This window comes from Echiichthys vipera (assembly GCF_963691815.1).
Source record: "Echiichthys vipera genome assembly, chromosome: 14".
Taxonomy (NCBI): domain Eukaryota; kingdom Metazoa; phylum Chordata; class Actinopteri; order Perciformes; family Trachinidae; genus Echiichthys; species Echiichthys vipera.
This window is the reverse complement of record NC_139839.1, coordinates 12,071,179-12,090,883: the sequence shown is the minus strand read 5'-3', so window position 1 is coordinate 12,090,883 and position 19,705 is coordinate 12,071,179. Positions and strand designations below refer to the sequence as shown.

Genomic DNA, 19,705 nt, shown 5'->3' with positions numbered 1-19,705 from the left:
AATTTTTAAATTTTTATCGTTTTTTATTGTTGAAACTTGACGGTGATTTTATTTATTTATTTATTTTTACGGTAACCTGGGAGACTGAACTCAGGGAGAGAAAACGTCATGACTCCTGCGTGCTGCGTCATGACGTCAGCATCAGCTGTGGACAGACCTCACTGTTCGACCTCCGGAGCTCCGTGCAGCACAGTCGCCGGACCTCTGCTCTCATTGTGGCCGCTTTTTCACACGCACATGCTGTTTTGTTGACCGCCCTGTGACGGAGCGTATGCCGCCATGAGTGCTTTGTGTCGCCTGATCCAGAGAGGACTGCTGCGGCCGTCCTGTCGTTTATTCCCCGGGCAGCAGGATGTGTGCGGTGTGGTCCGGACAGCCAGCTCCTCCTCCAGGTACCCCCGCCGCTGCTGCTGCTGCTGCTAACCCGGCTAAATGATGCCCTCTGTCTGCCTGAGCTGTAGCGTGGTGTGATGGGCATGGCTCCCAGTGCTTCTCCTTTAAAACCTAACGTTATTCAACCGTTAGGCTGTGTCACCGTGCTGTTACATTGGTCGTGTAGCTAAATAAATAAAACTGTTGTCATGTATGTTTAGCTATAGCATGCTATACAAACATGGACGCTCAGATGTTAGGTAAGCTTATAGCTCAGATGAATGCTCTCTAATGCAACATCCTCCTATGGTAATCGAATCACACACCTATCTGTGATTACATTTAGATATTAATAATACAGTTTTTATAGTCTAAATGTAATTCTTGTGAGCCGCAATGATAATTAAAGATATCCACAATGATATTCTTACCAGAACAAATGACCTCACTTTTGCCATTCATGTGTATTGGGGTTTCAATTCTAGATATTATCCATAATTTCATTTTAGATATCTAGAATGAACATTCTGGTAATCAGTGGCGGATTAAGGTGGGCAGGGGCCTCTACGCTACTGTTTGTTTGGGCCCCCCACATTATTAATCAGCTTTATCAGAAAAAACCCCCCCGCTAGAACAGAAGAAGAGTCAGTAACCTCGAAAGATCCTGCTAGTTTAGGATTTTTTTTAGTAGATCTTGGTCCCGTTATTCAGTCGTCGTGCTTTTCTTTTTGTGCGCCAACAAAAATGACCTTATGAACCCGGCACACGATGGCGACTTAATTTTTTTTTAATGTTTCAAAGGACCCCAATAGGAGGCAAGTTGGTTTTCCCAGTGACGTAAAATAAAATAGTCTGGCTAACGCCCCTGCACACCTGGGGCCCCGAGGCTGCAGCCTAGACCAGCCTGTGAATGAATCCGCCTCTGCCTGTAATGTGATTCTTACTATGAAAACTGCAGTTGTTCATATCCGTAATGACGTTTTTACTAGTCAGAATGTATTTTGGATAGTCAAAATTATCATTATCATTATACATTTGAGTTTTAGTGTGGATTCTTGAATAAAGTGTTTGACATGTTATGTTTTACGGGATGGAACATTTGCTATAACACAGAAAAAAGATCTCTATGTTTGAGAGGCTGACAACAGCATTTTCTGACATTTTTGCATGAAAAATGACTTTTGATGATTATCTAAATAGTTGGTGATTATATTTCTATAGATCTAAGTCCAGTTAGTTTTACTTCATTCTCAAAACGTCATGTTGGTTGTCTCTAGGACAGTAACATCTATTTAACGTGATGTGAAGTGCAATAATAGGTACACTGAATACTGAGTATTGTGCTGTATACAAATATGTAGTTTACCTCAGCTGTAAGGTGCTGGAAAAGCATGAAAATGCTCCTTGAATTACTTGGAAAGTGCTTGAATTTGACTTTGGAAAAGGTGTATGGATATCTGGAATGTTTTTTTTATTATATCTGAAATTAAAATTATGGCTAGTAACAATTAGATTGTAAATACCTGCAGTGGGAGTTTTTCCTAGTAAGAATCACATTACAGATATCCAAAATGTTCATTCTAGATATGTAAAATGTAAATGTGGATATCTAGAATTGAAAACCCAACACACATGAATGGCAAAAGTGACGTCATTTGTACTGGTGATAATAAGGTTGTGGATATCCGAAATGCTCATTTTGACCACGGAGAATTGAATTATATACACAGAAATACATTTCCAGTCTCATGATTAAATGTTAAGACAGCTGGCCGCTCCTATGTTTATGAATGTCACACTGTTCGGTCTTTGTTGAAACTGGTTTAGAGAGGAATTGTATCGATGTACTGTCTGCTATTGCATTACACTGAGAGGCGTGACCGCCCCGTTTTTATAGAGGGTAGACAGAAGCACCTCTGTGGCAACTAATTCTGTGAAGAGGGTACAGTGTTATACAATAGAAACACCTTGTAGTACAGAAACAACACATCACAAACCATAGGGCCTTTTAAATCATCAGTTTTGTTCTGAAATGATTATTCACTTAGTTGATCAACAGAAAATACAACAAATGTGAACATCAGATGAATCATTTAAGTCATTTATCAAACAAAAAGGTCAAATGTTTGCTTCTCAAATGTGAAAATATAATATTTTTTTCTTTGATTATCACGGGTTTGGGCTCGTGATCGAACAAAACAAGTAATATAAGGATGTCACCTCAGGCTGTGGGACTTTGTCATGTGCATTTTCAATATTTGGTCACAATGTCTAGACTGAATAAATAAATGAATTAACCAAAAGATAATTAATCAATATGAAAATAGTCAGTCACATGCCCTATGAGAGTTGAGTCAACACCTTTAATGACATTGTCCTGCAAATAGTTTTAATTAGGGCTGTTGTATTTCATTATTTAATCATGTAGCCACGGTGATAATATAGTTGTCTTACATTAACATCTGCAGTGGTGCATTTAAATTGAAAGTCAGTGACTTCTAATTTACACATATAACCATACATGTCAACTGAAATGTGTTTTTACATCAAATTACTTTTAAAAAACAATGTGCATCTGTACATAAATGTATGTTTCCGTAATTTTGTACCAGCAGGTGGAAGCAAAACAGTTTCACCCAAATGAATCACAAACGATTGTACAATACGTCTACGGCCTTCTTCTCTCTGGTTAATGTCCTGTGATATCTGTTTTAGTGGGTCAGTTTAGAAAGCAAGATACTCTACAAATTATTTTTTTCACTGTGAGTTAAAGCAAGTCCATCATCACCATCTACTCCCTGACAGTTTCATCAGGAGTTTTTTTGCTTGGAGGGATTCTTGTTTCTGCAGTAGTTAAGCTCCAAAAGTATTAAACTATCGATACTTTTCAATGCCGCGTTTCAAAACCATATGATATCTACGTGTGATATAATTAAAAGTACTGAAGCTATTAAAAAACACCAACAATTAGATGTTTAATAAAGAAAAAGGTGGGGAAATAGCCTATTTTCTGTGCCATTATATTGAAAGAGGTATCAAGCATACTTTTTTTTTTCTTACAAGTATTGTATCAAAGTTTAAATTTGTTGTATCATGACAGCGTTAGTAGTGACACAATTCTCCCCACAGACGTAACCAGATTCTAACTAATGAACGTGGGTGTTTTTTTTTTCCCCCACAGCCCTGTCGGCTTGACCTATGATGTCTTTGATGGGAAGGGAGAGAGCACTCCCCTGGTGTTTCTCCATGGCCTTTTTGGAAGCAAATCCAACTTCCACTCAATAGCGAAGTCCTTGGTGCAACGCACAGGCCGGAAGGTAATGCAGTGATGAAGACATCACACCTGTCTGCTGTTACACACGAAACAATTCACCTCTATGTGTTCGAGTCCTCTTACAAAAGCAGGCATGGCAACACACAATCGACCAGTGTGCTGCTTGTCATTTGATACAACTCAGCAGTCTGTACTAATGTAACAAACACTGATGATAATCTGCTCGTTGGCGTGCTTAAAGGAACTCATCACCTCGCGCACAATACAGCCTTCAATCTGTCACTTTCCTGAGCTGGTGCCAAAAAAAAATAAAAATACAGCTGACATTGTTTCCGTTCTTTTGTTTTTTTCCCCCCTGTTCCAAAAGTCCTAACTGTCCTTTGTCCAGTTAGGTGCTGACTGTAGATGCCCGTAACCATGGCCACAGCCCTCACAGCCCAGAGCTGACCTACGAAGCGATGTCCGACGATTTAAAACATCTCCTCGCCCAGCTGCACATCGAGAAGTGCGTCCTCATCGGCCACAGCATGGGAGGGAAAACGGCCATGACAACCGCCCTGACGCAGGTCAGCAGACGGGAAATGTCCCCGTCAATTAACAGTGATGCGGCAATCTTATTGCTGGATGTCCCCTGACTTTAGTCAGTGTACATTCCTGTTGTCTCTGAACTTAGAAATCCTCCTCTGCTCTTCATGCCGCACCTAGGTGTCCTGTTTCCATTTCGTCATTGGGTTTCTCCTAATGACATCTTTGTGTCTTTACCCCAATCTTTCTGTCCCTCTTTGTAGTCTGGTTTAGTGGAGAGGCTGGTGGTAGTGGACATCAGTCCAGCCCAGACTACCTCACGCACCAACTTCCGCTATTACATCCAGGCCATGCAGAACGTGAAGATCTCCAGTGACATCCCACGCTCCACTGCCAGGCGGATGGCTGAGGATCAGCTGCGCCCTCTGGTCAAGGTCAGGGCTGCTTTTTGAGTTCACACTATTCACTGTTTGAAATGGGTATTATGGTATGTATCAGTCAGCTGTTCTTCAAAGAAATAAACTTGTCAAGTAGTTTTCTGTATCTGATATTCAATCCTGTAATTACTGATTTGGCCACTTGACATATTATCGCTTAATAAGGTTGCCACAGTAAATTTGTTAGCGACCAGGTGCCCATATACACATTGTATATACATTTGGAGTGTTGGTGAATGTACCGTTAATCCAGTATTCTCTATTTTAGAAAGACATTACAGTAATTCTTACTTTTGTCGGTAACTAGTGCTGTAATGCATTATTTTTTCTATGAAGTAATTAAATTACCGTTCAACAACCAGTCTCCTAACTGTGTGACTGCTGTCTGGTGCTCATCCAGTTGCGTACAGTCAGTTTTAGAGCTTTTTTGTTGAAAACAGACAAACAGAAAACTACACCATGAGAGCAGTGAGAGTGAACCAAAACATTGAAGTTGTGGGGCCATAAAACCAAAAAAATGAGCTAAAACCGTTTACCCTAGCACCCTTCAGATAAAAAGAGTCATGTAATTTATATGTAATATTGATCATAGCTGCTTTAAAGTTAAACTGGACCTAAAAAATGAATTTGTTTTCAAATCAGTCTGATCTTAACCTGGCCTTCCCTCCCTCAGGAGCGCTCGGTGCGTCAGTTCCTGTTGACTAACCTGGTGGAGCAGAACGGCCACTACGCCTGGAGGGTCAACCTTGAGGCCATCTCGGGGCATCTTGATGACATCATGAGCTTCCCCAGCTTTGACACCGTCTATAACGGACCTACGCTGTTTTTGGGTGGAGCCAGTTCTGCTTATATCAGGTATAAGACACCACACTTTATTTTTTGTAGAAACAGATACAGGTGTAGAATACTGAAAATGCTACTTATTATATAGCGTTAATAGCTGCAGTGCTTGTTCCTTTTTGGGCACAGGGTGTGAAAGTTGTGCTTCATATGTAACTGAATTTTTCTGTTACCTGTTTGTCTTCCTCTCGTCTCTACCACCCTCACACCACCCCATCTTACCTGGTATTCTTATCCCTCCTTCCTGGCGTCTTCACTCCTGATCCAGCTCTGAGGATTACCCAGAAATCCAGAGGCTGTTCCCGAACGCTGACATCCAGTACATCCCAGATGCGAGCCACTGGATCCACGCAGATAAACCCTTAGATTTCATCAGCTCCATCAGCTCCTTCCTCCAGTCCTAGCTGCCTCCTGCCTACGCCTCAGAACTTTTAAATGCTCAGCGCCCCTGAGCATGCCCTCATGGAAAAATGACGGCTAGTATTGAGCAGCTTCAGCGAGAGCAAGTGGAGTCATTAATGATGCTAATATTTGCCAACTCTGGACCAAACTCACCCTTTTACAGCAGTCAGTCCTTTTAACAATATTAGTGTAGTGTAGGTGAACTTTATTTTTGTTTAGTCTCTCTGCCAGACAGGTAGTGTAGTTGTTTCTAGATGTGTTTTCATTGATTAAGTAGATGATGTATAACAACAGGGCTGTTTTGGAGGTGATGTACTAATCCAAAGAAACTCTCATTTGCACAGTACTTTCTTTTACGTTGAAGCGTTTATGCCCGTATGATGAAAGGTGGCGTTAGGGCGAAGTGTAATCTGTGACTGCTGAAGTGGAGCAGCAGTAAGATGGTTGGATATGAAACGGCACTGGAATTAAATAAATACTGTATGAGTTAAGAGTGTGCAAGGAAAAGATGTGTCTTGGCGCAAGGGAGTTTGGTATAATGTCAGGAGGTTTGAGCTCTGCAAATAGGCTGTAACACGGACTTTATGTCAACAGGTTTGTCGTATAAAACTGTTTCATGTTGATAATATTCAACATTTTAGTCTGGAACTTTATTTCCCTCGTCTGCTCCTCTGCGTATCTGCCGTTTGTCAGAGACAAGGATTTACAGGTCAGTGACTGTTGTCACAACTCGACTCATCGAGAGCGCTGGTTACATTTTTACGCCGACATAATCATTTAAAGTATGAAAACCAAGTCAGTTGCAGTAATGTCACAATCGGTTTCCTGAATATCTCAGGTTACAAGTGCATATGCTAATTATGAAACACTTATTTTATTCTCCTGTCTGTCTGGCAATAAGATGTGGTGATGTTGTGTTTTTGTATTTGGTCAGTCCAATCAGTGTTTTGATGAAACATGTTTTACCATTTTACTATCTGTATCTCACTTACCTTTGAAATTAAGGCGCGAGGCTATATGGGTACCACACAAATATATGCTGCAGTAATGTATATCATTATCTAATCGTAAAAGTGTTAATATCATTTTCATGGGTTTGAGTAGGACAGTCTAGAAGTGAAACTGCCATCTGTACGAATAAGCAGGGTGTTGTAAACGTGTGCCTCTTTTGTCGAGAGCTCCCTTTTTTCCATTAATGTAAAAACTTGATTAGAAAACAAACAAACAAAATAAAAAAACCTTTTATTCTTCAAGAATAACTAGCAGACTTTACATTGGCAGCTGGGTTGCCAGTTCTGTGTGGATTTTGTTTTTAAAAGGAAGCTTAACAGATGAGGATGTACTGTATCCTTTTTATGTCTCTAGATGTTTATAACAATCAGTGTTTTATGTTTGTTTGATGTTAACACAGATGGCTATTAATGATCAGCTGTATGTTCTTTTTATAAAGTCCCAGTTCATGGAGAAGCGCCCTGTTGTTCTAAACCGCAGGACCGATTTGTCTTGTTGTACGATATGAATCGGTTGTTGGGAGGTTGAGTGTAGCTGACGTTTGAATGCAGGCCCTGCTTCAGCTCCTGTAGCGTTAAAGTGGGACAAGAGCCTGTCAACAATATATAAAAATGAGTTTATTTAGTGACATCTAAAAGCTGTTTGAAGACTGTAATCGTCTGATCAGGATTGTATATTGTTTCTCTATGAGCATGCCTTTTCTCTTGTCATCAGGTGTAACTTTGCAGTGATATACGTCTGTTTGTTGAACATGTTTCCACAACGCTGACATTCATTCTCGATAATGGCATATGTATATTTTAAATGTGAAAAAAGGAAGCATATAGAAGTGGATTATATATTATTGACAATGTACAAACTGATATTATACAATAAAATGACAAATCTGTGACATTCTGTTTTCTTCTGAATCTCGCTACAAACAGTGCAGACAATAAAGGAGGTGTAGGGATGCAGTGACAAATTAACTGACTGAGCAAAAGCTTTTTCCAAAGTCAATTATTTTGCAACGTGAAAACAATATTCAGGAAATAAATTGGAAGGTCTCATTCCCGCAGCCTCAGACAGCTCGACAGGGATTCGTCACAGGATTGTTCGGCGGTGGGCGTGTCACTCAAATGGCCCGTTTGTGTGACGTCCTGTTGTTGTTTTTTTAACCCCCTAATGTAGCACGAGCATTCTTTATATTTCTGTTTTACTTTTTTCCCGTCAGATCGTTTTTATAATCTCGACATGCTGGATTGTTGCAGGAAACAATGAGCTGTCACTTAAACTCCTGAGCAGTTGAGTGTGTGTGTGTCTTAACGCACAACCTCCATTCAAAAGGAATGGAAAGACTTGTTTCGAGGACCGCCTGAGGCTGTGGCCTACATATTCAAGTGTTACATCATCAAACAAGAATACATGAAAGATCCCCTCCAGACACGTTCTAATACATGAAAAATACTCTGCTTGGAATAATAATTTGTGTCAACAAAGAAGTTCAATTAACTTGTTAAAATTCCTAAAATAACATTTACTCTTCTCAGCTACGAATATGTAAACATTGTTCATTGTTCAGACAATTCAATGCATGGTCCATTCAGTGTTTTCACACTTGTGTAAGCTGCTTACTGGACCGTGATTGGCTACTAGCTGTGTTGTCACAACATAGACGCGTTGAACTCATGTTGATTTTAGATGAGCACAGAGAAACTTCCCCTCTCAGGCAGATGAGCGTGAAAACAGCCATTGGCGTTAAACTCTTCACAAACACTGTGAGGTCAAACGACCAAGTGAGGATAAGCAAAACACATCTTTGACTTAGAATAGTCAGACATCAGTACATAAGTAATAAATAATAGTAATAAATGTACTCGGTGTCATCTCTGGTTTAATCGAGTGATACTATCTGGAAGCCGTTGTCTGGCCCCTGCTGCCCCGCTGCATCCTGGTCTCCTTGATTTCCGGTCTTGGCCCTCCTCAGCTTGTCCCTCCAGGTGCGTTGTGTCCCGGTGGAAGGCAGCATGCTGGGAGACGGAGCAGCAGAAACCGCCGTTTTGGGGATGTAGATTTGGTTGGCGTTGGTTGTGGGAGGGACGGGCGTAGACAAAGGGAAGCTGGTCGGCCTCTGGATGGGCGGTTTGTTGCTTCTCCTCAGGATGCCCATGCGAGAGGACTTCTTCTGGGCCTGCTCTGCCTGCTGCTGACTCTGCAGCTGCTGCTGGAGGATCAACTGAACGTCCTCCTTAGTAAAGGAATGCAAAGATCGTCAGAGCACAAAAAACACTGAATAAACCTCAACTTAAAATCTACAAACAGCGATGAGCTAATGTTGGATAGATAAGATAAACGTGGTAACGAGTGTTTGGAAGAGGGGGAGAATGTAGTTTTTCATTGTGAGAACTACTTCATTAAAATGATCTAATTGTCGCAATTGATGGCTTTAGTGTGCATAGAGTCATAAAGGGGACTTAATATTGTATATCAAAGGGCCGATATGTCAATTATGAGAAATATTGAATGTTTTCTCTATCAGCAGTCACTCTTAAATGTGCCATTATTAAATTGACCTATAATTCAGGTTTAGCCTCTATTTGAGAATAAGGAGATGTTAAATAAGGATTGGTTGGAGTATATATATATATATATATATATTTGTAATCAATTTTGAAACTTTCGAGTGTTTTTAGTGACTATTGTGAGAATGATTATTTCCACTAATTTATCAAGGTTTAAATACACCATCTCTATGCTTTAACCTTTAGTTAGTAATGGTGAAACAAGTTGTAAAGCATCAATGCTAAAATTAAAGATACTACCCTACTCCACATACCAATATTTGTACAGTCCCTAAGCGTAACCAGTCAGATCAATGAAATTCAACAAAGCAAGGGACCGTCAATAAAGAAAGAAATATTAAATTATGTCAAAAGATAGAATAAAGGTACAAAGAAAGGAGGAGGTCTACAAATTGCAACCAAGAACAAATATCAAGAAAACATCCAGAGAAGGGTTTGACTGATATAAATTATGCAACGGCGTAACATTTTGATATTTTAGCCCTCAATAGCCAACTTTGTGTCACACGAAAACCTATTATACAGCTGTTTAAGTGTATAGCTTAAGCTGACAGCAGAGTAGTTTCAGTTTAACCCTGCAGAGAACCAGGCGCTCACCAGATGAACACATGGGCCCGAGGCCAAAACACTGCGGCGGGAAACCAGCTGGCGTGCAAACACTTCATGTGCTCAATGTAATGTGAGTGGATTTTTAATTGTAGTTTGCTCTGTGTGTGCGTGTGTGTGTGTGTGTGTGTGTGTGTGTGTGTGTGTTACAGCTGAACACTTGAATGTAACGTGTGTATTTAACACTAAATGTGTGTGATTGTGTACTCTGTGTCCTACTTTTCAAAGACCTCTCACACTGTCTCTATTTTGCTCAGTATGACACCATATTTTCATTTATATCCTAGTTATTTATGTGTTTATTCCCTGCTCACTTTATTCTCTGCTTTTCCTCTTTTATTAAACACTAAACTTTGTTTTTACCTTCCAGGACTCCACCTCCAGCGACAGCTCCAGGCGTTTCTGTACGGCCTCCAGCAGCTGGTTGTTCAGCAACATCATCTCTGTTTTACTCCGCAGCAGCTCGGCCTCCATCCCCTTCTTCCTGCACAGCGGAAAAAAGACTGACACATTACTCAAAATAGATTGATATCTTGCAGCTTCCTTCTCCCCCCCTGAAATCTTGATTCATCTGTTATTTAGAGAATGTGACTTGTGTACATCGTGTGTGTGTGTGTGTGTGTGTGTGTGTGTGTGTGTGTGTGTGTGTGTGTGTGTGTGTGTGTGTGTGTGTGTGTGTGTGTGTGTGTGTGCTCACCTCTCTATGGCCTCATCTCTGTCTCGTAACGCCTGCTGCAGAACAGCACTGTCCTCTGCTCCGTCTTCTTTCCCAGATTTGATCTTTCGAATGAACAATGAGCAATGGAGGCAGGTTATGTTCTGTCACAACTCTTGTTATTCTTTAGTTTTTTTAAAACCTCACTGACTTCTCTCCTTTCTGTCTTTTTTACATGATTTTTATCTAATCCCACCGTCGCTCACACACCTCGTGACTATCACACAGGAAGAGTAAAAAGCAGAAAGACTCAGATCACTGATACTGTCACTTGTAAACCCGTCAGACCACATAGTTGAGCTTTAACACCTTAACTCTGAGGAAGGCGCTTCATTGTGTGCGTCCTGCTTGAGCTTTAATATCTGTGTACACACCTCAGGGCTTGTTGTAACTGATTTTATTTGATGGCTAATAAAAACAAAACAATTGATGACGATATAAATTCCTTGCAGCGATGCTAGAAATGTATGAATGCGTCTTTCAGAGTTCGCAGGTGAATACATATTTGATTATGGCAGATGCTGTGAATTAAAATAATGAGTCACTTTAGTCGCCTGCCCACCTTCTTCTTTAGCTCCACTAGTGTGTGCAAAGCAAACATTCTTCCAGGTAACAAGCCCACTGAATTCAACTCAAAGTGATAAGGGTGAGGGAGCTTTATCTGAGTGGGTGTTGCCTTTACCTGCCTGGTGTGGCTGATTGCCAGTTTGCGGGCCACGCTCTGAAGCTGGACCAGGGAAGCGTCCAGGCGGTTTTCCCCATGAGCGGGTTCAGGCGGGCTGGGCTGTGACTCTGTCAGTGGGCTCAGCAGCCGCAGAACAGACAGAACCTCTTCTGTGACCTGGGGTAGAAATAAACAGAAACAAATGATAACAATCCTGCAGATGTGCTACAAATGTCCTGGTTCTGTGTGTGTGTGTGTGTGTGTGTGTGTGTGTGTGTGTGTGTGTGTGTGTGTGTGTGTGTGTGTGTGTGTGTGTGTGTGTGTAACCTTTACCCTCTCTCTGTGTTTGCTCCACCCAGGTACATCTCTGCTCTCGTGTAGTCGGTCCACCTGCGCCTTAAGTTTGATACTTCGTTTCCGAGTCAGCTCCACCTCTCTGCGTACTTCTTTAAGCTGAAAAATATTTTTAACGTACATTTTCACAAGTCAGCACTTTTTGCTGTGTAATGTAGACAACTGCACACAGAAAGTGAAAAAAAACCTTGTGACGTTTTTTTACACAATGTAAACAGAAACTGCTGATCTAGATTCCTGAGTGAAACTGTAGACAAGGAATCCAGTCATATCAGCTAAGACGTTGTTTTGCACTTGCACCTCAAATATGCAAAAGTGAATGCATTCATACACACACACTCAAAGCCACACCAAGATAACCGAGTAATGAAATATACTAACATAAAGTATGAGACACAAAACATTTTCCACCCAGACTGTTTCCATCTCTTCCCTCATAACCACAAATCAAGCCCCGTTATCATCATCATCAGGTATAAAATCATAAAAGTTGTCTGCAGACTGAAATTTACTGCGCTTTGACGTCAGACCCAGAATCACTTGGATCATAATTCATTATATGGCAGTACCTGGTTTCTTGGTGTTCTGGTGACAACTTTATTTATTTATTCTGCACTTTTTTATAAACACACTCCAAGTGACAGTTGGGATTGCCTCCTCCCTGTGTAACAGGTTTAGTTTGACAAGCCTGTTTGTAGCAGAGTAGGGTTAAATTCATGCACCGTATAAATAAAGATTTAGCAGGCATATAAGGGCATTTGAAACACACAGACATATAAAGACGATTATCCTACCGATTCTGAGACATGTCCCAGTGTCCTGCGTCTGCTGAGCGGCCTGCCACTGTTGATCAGGTCTGGTAGGGTCCGGTTTATGTAGCCCCTCTGCGAGGAGCTCCCACCTTCACCTTCCATGGCTTCTGAGGAGTCGCCTGTCCCCTCTGAGGTCTGCTCACCTGTGTTTTCTTTCTCCTCAGACGAGGAGCTGCTTCTGTCTTCGTCAACAGGCCCCTCTTCTCCAAAATTACAAAAGTTTGACGAGCTGTTAAACAAATCTCCCCAATTTCCCAGATCTGTCTGCTCTGAGTTGTCCTCGGGTTCCTCAGGATCTTCGGGTTCAGTTATGGTCACAGAGACTTTTGGTTCTGGTTCCTTTGGCAGAACTGTAGGTCGGAAAGATGGGGGTTTGCTCCTGAGCGAGCACAACTGTCTGCCCTCCATCCTGGTCAGAGAGGAGTAGAGTTGTTCCTTGGTGGTGACTTTAGGTCTCAGCCTTTCGTTAAGGACTGAGAAAGACTGCGTGTAGTCCATGATCAGCTTGGTGTGGAAGTGGAGTCAATTAAACCATCTGAGGAAACACAAAAGCAAGAGGGAGACAGAAACACGGGGAGGGCGGGTGACAAACAGAATGTCCCATAACTTGTTTTTCTCGTGCGTCTTCACAGGGAGGCGACATGACCTGATGTGATGTCACTGGAGGCTGTGGCTTCACGTGGCCGGTGTGGCTTTTCTTCCTCCTGTTCAGTCGCTACACAAACACATGACGCGCAAACATACCAGCGCTGCAGGGAACAAAGGGAGGAGGGCTTTAGATCCTGTGATACTTTAAAGGATTCAGGCTTGACGTAGGATGCCTGATTTAAACTGCTCTTTTATCGAGCAAAGCAAATATACAGAGCAGAGAAAACACATAAAGTCATTTACAGTCAGTGTCAAAGGAAGAAAAGCTGAATCTCTTTTTTTCCATTGCCTAGTCATCGATTTACTTCTGCTTTGGGGAAATCACCGGTTGTAGTCATTCCTTGCAGTTGCGTTAAGAAGGTAATTTTTGGTGACAAATCTCCCACATACATGAGTGACACATCAACACGTTCTATTTTATAACTTAACAGTCTTTGTCCAGACGATTTATTTATATCCTGCATTTCATAAAATGTAAGCGAAATGTGCTGCACACAAAACAATTATGAACAGATTAAAAGAAGAGATGATTACATATTTAAATACATAAAGAGCCTCCTCTTGTGCACAGGGCATTTAAGTTGTTATTATTTCCATGCACGTGAGTTGAGCCCAAGAAGAACAAAACCACCGCAATTATCGGTTATTTTAAATTCATCTTTTGTTAATTTCTTTGTTACAACGTAGCATGTGATTTGCTGCCAGCTTTGCATAGTCATGTCAGTTTTAGGTCATCATGTCACATTTTTCACTTGGCTACGTGCATAATTATTTCATTCAACTTTAATTATAGACCTATTTTTTTTCAATGTGCAGCAGCAGGAAGTGGGTCACGTTTTTGTTGTCAGATTTATGATCTGAAGTGTTTTCCTTCTCAGTGTTTCCCTAAAAACGGTGCACCAAATGTAGGAGAAAGTAGGTCACCACTTAATAAAGTACATAAGTACACAACTCAGTGAACTCAGTCTTTAGAGTGCTGATGATGTACCTGTGCAAATGGCAATACATCACTTGAATCTCCAATAATCTACATTTTATTCTATTCTATAAAAGGTTAAACTTCCAAGAGTATGTGGGAAACTTCTAGATCAGGTGCTGTTGTATTATCACTCTGCAACACAACAAACATGTCTCAACAAGTCATTTAGTCTCATAACAGAGAAATTTCTGCCAGGGAGGTTAGACGGTGCCACTACTTCCCAGAGTTGTTTCTGTTATTTCAGCAACATTTTGGAGAATAATAGTCATTAACAAGTCAGAAAAAGGAAAATCCCTGCAAGAGATGTGTCCATAAGAGAGCAATTCTAAACATTTCTTTTCATTTCAACAGGTTCAGTTTTATTTTTAACATGTGAAATATTGTCACACTGTCGACTAAACTCTCCAACAAAATCAAATATGTGAAACAAATCTTGGGGGTGAAGTTTTCAGGATTGAAGCGTCTGCAAGAATCCAGCTCATACATCTTAACCCTGTAATCTTTTGAAGTATTACGCAGTTTCAGTTTTACAGTGGGGGAGTCTAATTTAAAGTAGTTTTTCATGATTTGCATTTTCGGAAAACTGCATATTAAACTTCAAAGCTCTGATTTTACCTTGAGTAAATATTTGGTAATGAAAAACAATAGTCACTGTTACACGAACACATTACGTTGACAGCTCAAAGGACTTCCTGGCTTTATACAGTCACTTGATACTTGAACAAAACTGCCGTTTAGATAAAAACTTCTTATCTGTGGTGTTTACCAGAATGAATTCAAACGAACTCTCAGCTGGTCACTTGGGATGAGAAAGTAAACATAAAGACAAAGACGGGATTAGAGGAGGCTGGGACTAAACCAACAGACCCATTAACTCTCCGGTCACGTAAAAACACTCAACAAAAGACAGATCCCAGTGTGAGGAAAGAAGAAGAGTGTCCCATTTATTCCATCCAGTGAAATTAGTCACGAGACATCAAGTCTCTTTGACATTATATCCTCATTGTTTTGGTGTGTATATATACGTTAGGAAGAACAGTAGGGACTTTTTGTTTTGCAAAATGATTTCTTTATTGAATGTTAGGTACTAGCTTGTGTTTGTTCTCCACGGGAGAAATACAGTTTGTTTCTACACTTCCATCTCCCCGTCACCATCATCATTCATTAAAGTCCATTGTTAGTCATTGATACTAGATTGGTCCCTTTCTCGTTCCTTGTTTGGTTTAAAAAAAAACATAATTGTCCTAAACGTAATACTTTTGACGTTTTGTTTGTTGCTAAAGTTCAGTTTTGCCTTTTTTCCTCCCTTGTTTCTGTTCGTCACTGGCAGCACACCTGAATCCCAGGTTATCAGAGGCAGAGTCGGGGGTGTTGCCCATCCTGCGGGACACAGAACCATAACCATCAGTCAGGACTGCTGTGAAGCTGCTCTGAAAAAAATCATCTTCTAAAAAGAAAACAGGAACTCACCTGGTCGTGATTCTTGCCTTATGATTGGCTGAACCGTCCACCGTGTCGATCCAGGAGCCACCGCGCAGCACGTACGTCGGTTGTGCTGCTGGAAAAGGTGTGGATGTCCATTCCCATGTGTTTCCCATCATGTCACACAGTCCTGCAGGAAGAATCAATATTCTGTTTTTCTCTATTGCTTCCAACAAGTCATCTCCGTTACCACCTTTACTTTCGGATTTTATATCATCGGCTTAGGTTTTTTAACTTTAACAAAGGGACAGTCCGTTACCGTAGCTGTTCTGTGGAGGAAATGCTGTGACAGGAGAGACGCCATGGTATCCGTCCTCTGCGGTGTCTCCATCTGGGAAAGATCCCTAAAACAAACAGAAAATTATGTTATTACAAAGCATCTATCTTCACACACTGTCACATAAACACGTCTTTTCATGTGAACGTCGTGGACTGAAAACTCTGTTCAGATGCACTTTGCTCTATGATTTTTAAAAAACCCACATACAATGGAGATCAAAATTAGAGAAAAAATTATACGGTGGGTACGTAAAGTATTCAGACCCTCTTAAATTTCTCAATCTTTGTTCATTTGTAGCCATTTGCTAAAATCATACAGCTCCCAGACTTTGCACACTTATACAGTGATGCTCCTCCCTCTCTCTTCAAATCACATCACTTTAAAACATTCAAAACACAATTACCCTACCAAAACAACCCACCAGGGGCGCCAAACTCACCGCACACATAGCCCAGAACCTCAGCTATCACATGATGTACATAGAATTACCATGCTCCTCTCTTAGCCCGAGATAGAGCCCAAAGAATCAGACCTCACAGGTGGTAAATAGCCCTAAACCTAAACCAGGAAGTGTTAAATAAACAAATGAAGGTTTTTGTTGAAGTGCCTTGGTTATTTGAAAACAAGCTGGTACAGCAGTGGTACAGCCACATTTGATTTTCTATCAAATTCTGGAAAGGAAAAAAAAAACTGTATTTCAGAATAAATCAAGTTTTTATAATTTGTTCTCTAATTTGCCCTTTTGCCTATTTGATCATTTGTATGTACTTGCATGATTCTTGCAGTATCTTCATGGTTGAATGCACATATTGCAAGTCACTTTGGATAAACGAGTCAGCTAAATCAATGTAATGTAATGAAAGTGACAATATACTTACATTATATGTTGGTATTCACTGATTTCAAGAGTAAAATCACATCATTTTTTACACTTTTTCAACATCTTTGCATCTGAATTTCACCTTTCTAATGTGAGCGATGAGATTTACAAAAAATATATCAGTGAATCCCAAGACAAAGCATCCTATGGGAACAATAAAATGAGCCAATGCTACTGCAACATGCTGACCTGCCACAGGTTGGTTCTGTTGGCCTGGAACTTGTTTCCCCATGGATAAGTCCGACCTGGAGCACAAGAGGCAGGAGAAAGTTAAATGGGCAGCAACAAGCAATGACATTAGTCAAAAGTAGATACGAACAAACACCCTTTCATGTGTAAAATGTGTACCTTGCAGCCCCCCACGTGCAGCCCACTCCCACTCCTCCTCAGTAGGCAGTCTCTTGCTCTTCCACCGGCAGAACGCTTGAGCGTCATTCCAGCTCACCTGAACCACCGGGAAGCTCAGGCGCTCACGGATGCCCGAGCCAGGTCCTGCGGGCTGGACAGCAGAGCGGCAAAGGAGTTAAAGGCAGGCAACAGAGGCATGATGGGAGATACACGAAACACAAAGGAAGCCAAAGGGATTCGCTCACCTGTCTCCAAAACACCCGTTCAATAGGCAACCACCAAGGAGCAGTCTGGACGGGGAAGATGAGAGAGAAAAGTTACTCACAAGCCAGACTAACAAATGTATGTAACTGCCATCCATAAAGTGATCTGGAATAGTGTTCTTGTAGTATGTGTGGAAATAAAGCTTCTGTTTCCTGTAATGTTTATTAGGACTTTGTTTTGATTACCAGCTGATCTATTTATTCTTTGAATAATGAATCAATTGTTTTTGGTCTATAAAATGTGAAATCAAATGCCAAAATGCCCATGGTGAAGTCATTATTACTATTCATATTATGTTTTGTTTGTCTGACCAACAGCTGAAAATCCAGAGAAATTAAATCGCAATAATGTCGAACACAGATCAGCAGGTACTCGTCACATTTGAGAAGTTGCAAACAGGGAATTATTGGCTTATCCACTTGAGTTAAATATCCATAAGTAGATTCATTAATGGTCAACTGATGTCAGCCTAACACTTATGTTCATTAAAACCTCAGTACCTCAATCCTCTGTGTGACTTTGCTCTTCAGCTCTTCTGGCACAAAGCTTTGAAACACAAAACTCCAGCCAAACGTCTCAGCTTCAGTTTTGTACTTCTGTGCTCTCACAAAGTCTCTGCGGTGACAGAAGGGGTATATTCAGGGTCCCCACACCTTTTCCCAAGTCAAACTCAAACACTTTTCAAAATGCATTTTCATGCTTTCCAGCACCTTACAGCTTCAGCAAACCATATATATGTATACAGTACACACAGTATATTCAGTATTCTTATTATAGCACTTAGACTTCTCTTTACTGATCCTTTGGGATGACTCCTGCAAGGAAATTGAGTTTCCAGTAGCTTACAAAAACACAAGGGAGGTATAAAAAATGATAGTATAAGATAACCAAGATAACTCTAACGCTAAATAAATACAGAAAGTAAAACATAAACAGTAAACAATAAAGTCCAAGTTAAATATATATATATGAAGTAGATGTAAGAATACGGGTAAAATAAAATGTATAAGATAAAATATGTATGACTGTATATGACAGAAATGAGCAGTAAGATTAAATTATGGTGGTGGATACAGTTATTGCACATAAAATAAGATAAGTGTCCATCACATTAAATTAGATGTTATTGTCCATAAACAACCAACATGATGTTTTGAGACTCCTTTCTATAGAGGGACGACAAATGAAAGGACAAAACTAACTGACTTAAGGTGGATCGACAGAAATATAATCAACTATTTAGATAATCTGTGAATCGTCAAAAGCATTTTTCATACAAAAAAATGTCAGAAAATGCTGTTTTCACTCTCTCAAATATGGAGAACTTCTTTTCTCTGTGTTACATCATATATTTCCTCCAATATAACATAGCATTTCAAGCACTTTATTAAAAAATCCAACCTTGAAAACTCCACACTAACACTCTGTTGTGGGGAGGGTTTTCGTTGCCATCATACTCTATGGGGGAATTGCTGGGTCTGTGTGGATCATGGAGTGTGGTCTTTACCTACTCCGTAAAGTGTCCTGAGGTAACTTTTGTTATGATTTGGCCCTATAAATAAAATTGAATTGAATTGAAGTGTTTTCAGAGATTTCCAGCACCAGTAGGCACCCTGAATAATATTTAAACTCAGTATCAAGCCCATTAATATAAAGTTTCAGGTGTGATTACCTGAAGTCTGCATTGGTGACAGGGTACTTGTCCATTTGAAAAGGCTGCAGCTGCACCTCCCTGGTGGGGCCCTCTCCATCTCTGCCATCAGCTGCACTGGTCCCCATCAACATCTTTCCTCCGGGCACATTCAGCATCTCACCTGCGGCTGTTTGTCGGGGGGAGGAGACTTGATCCGGTCATGTTGATTCAATGTTAATATCATTTATATTTCATATTAAATGTGACTTCTTACCCGCCACTGCCAGTAAAAACACCGCAGGCACCAATAGCGCTGTTTTAACCTTCATTTCTGACAAGTTAGTCTCATTTGCACATTTCTATAGAGTTATATAGAAATAAGGGCTAACTGGCAGCCAAACTTCTTAAACTTCGGTTTATTGGCTTCATCCGGTTTCGTCTCCCTGCCGGAGACATTTCACCGGCGCAACGGAAATGGGTGCGACGCCAAACAAGTTCATAAAATAAAAGGTTCCGCTTTAATTAAAACTTCAACCAGCGATAGAGTTTGTGCTTAAGTCTCAATAAATAAATGCATAAATAAATGTATGAATTCATTAAGACATACAACAAATAACT

General features: G+C 40.6%; 3 protein-coding genes across 3 annotated transcripts; 1 reads left to right on the top strand and 2 right to left on the bottom strand.

The window, feature by feature from the left end:
- The first annotated feature begins 222 nt into the window (after positions 1-222).
- abhd11 (abhydrolase domain containing 11) lies at positions 223-6,141 on the top strand. Its single transcript, XM_083926524.1, has 6 exons — positions 223-392; positions 3,554-3,689; positions 4,039-4,212; positions 4,435-4,605; positions 5,282-5,463; positions 5,717-6,141. Exons 1-6 carry the CDS (start codon positions 280-282, stop codon positions 5,850-5,852), a joined length of 912 nt encoding a protein of 303 aa, XP_083782650.1. The 5' UTR covers positions 223-279; the 3' UTR covers positions 5,853-6,141.
- Positions 6,142-7,685: 1,544 nt separating this feature from the next.
- bicdl2l (bicaudal-D-related protein 2-like) lies at positions 7,686-13,269 on the bottom strand. The gene is made up of 6 exons (XM_083926522.1): positions 12,556-13,269; positions 11,741-11,860; positions 11,426-11,584; positions 10,726-10,808; positions 10,392-10,512; positions 7,686-9,088 (listed from the first exon to the last, which is right to left on the bottom strand). Exons 1-6 carry the CDS (start codon positions 13,069-13,071, stop codon positions 8,735-8,737), a joined length of 1,353 nt encoding a protein of 450 aa, XP_083782648.1. The 5' UTR covers positions 13,072-13,269; the 3' UTR covers positions 7,686-8,734.
- Positions 13,270-15,296: 2,027 nt separating this feature from the next.
- On the bottom strand, positions 15,297-19,542 carry sumf2 (sulfatase modifying factor 2). Its single transcript, XM_083927336.1, has 9 exons — positions 19,362-19,542; positions 19,127-19,274; positions 17,955-18,069; positions 17,436-17,480; positions 17,191-17,341; positions 17,032-17,087; positions 15,942-16,026; positions 15,671-15,812; positions 15,297-15,580 (listed from the first exon to the last, which is right to left on the bottom strand). Exons 1-9 carry the CDS (start codon positions 19,414-19,416, stop codon positions 15,478-15,480), a joined length of 900 nt encoding a protein of 299 aa, XP_083783462.1. The 5' UTR covers positions 19,417-19,542; the 3' UTR covers positions 15,297-15,477.
- Between the last annotated feature and the right edge of the window lie 163 nt (positions 19,543-19,705).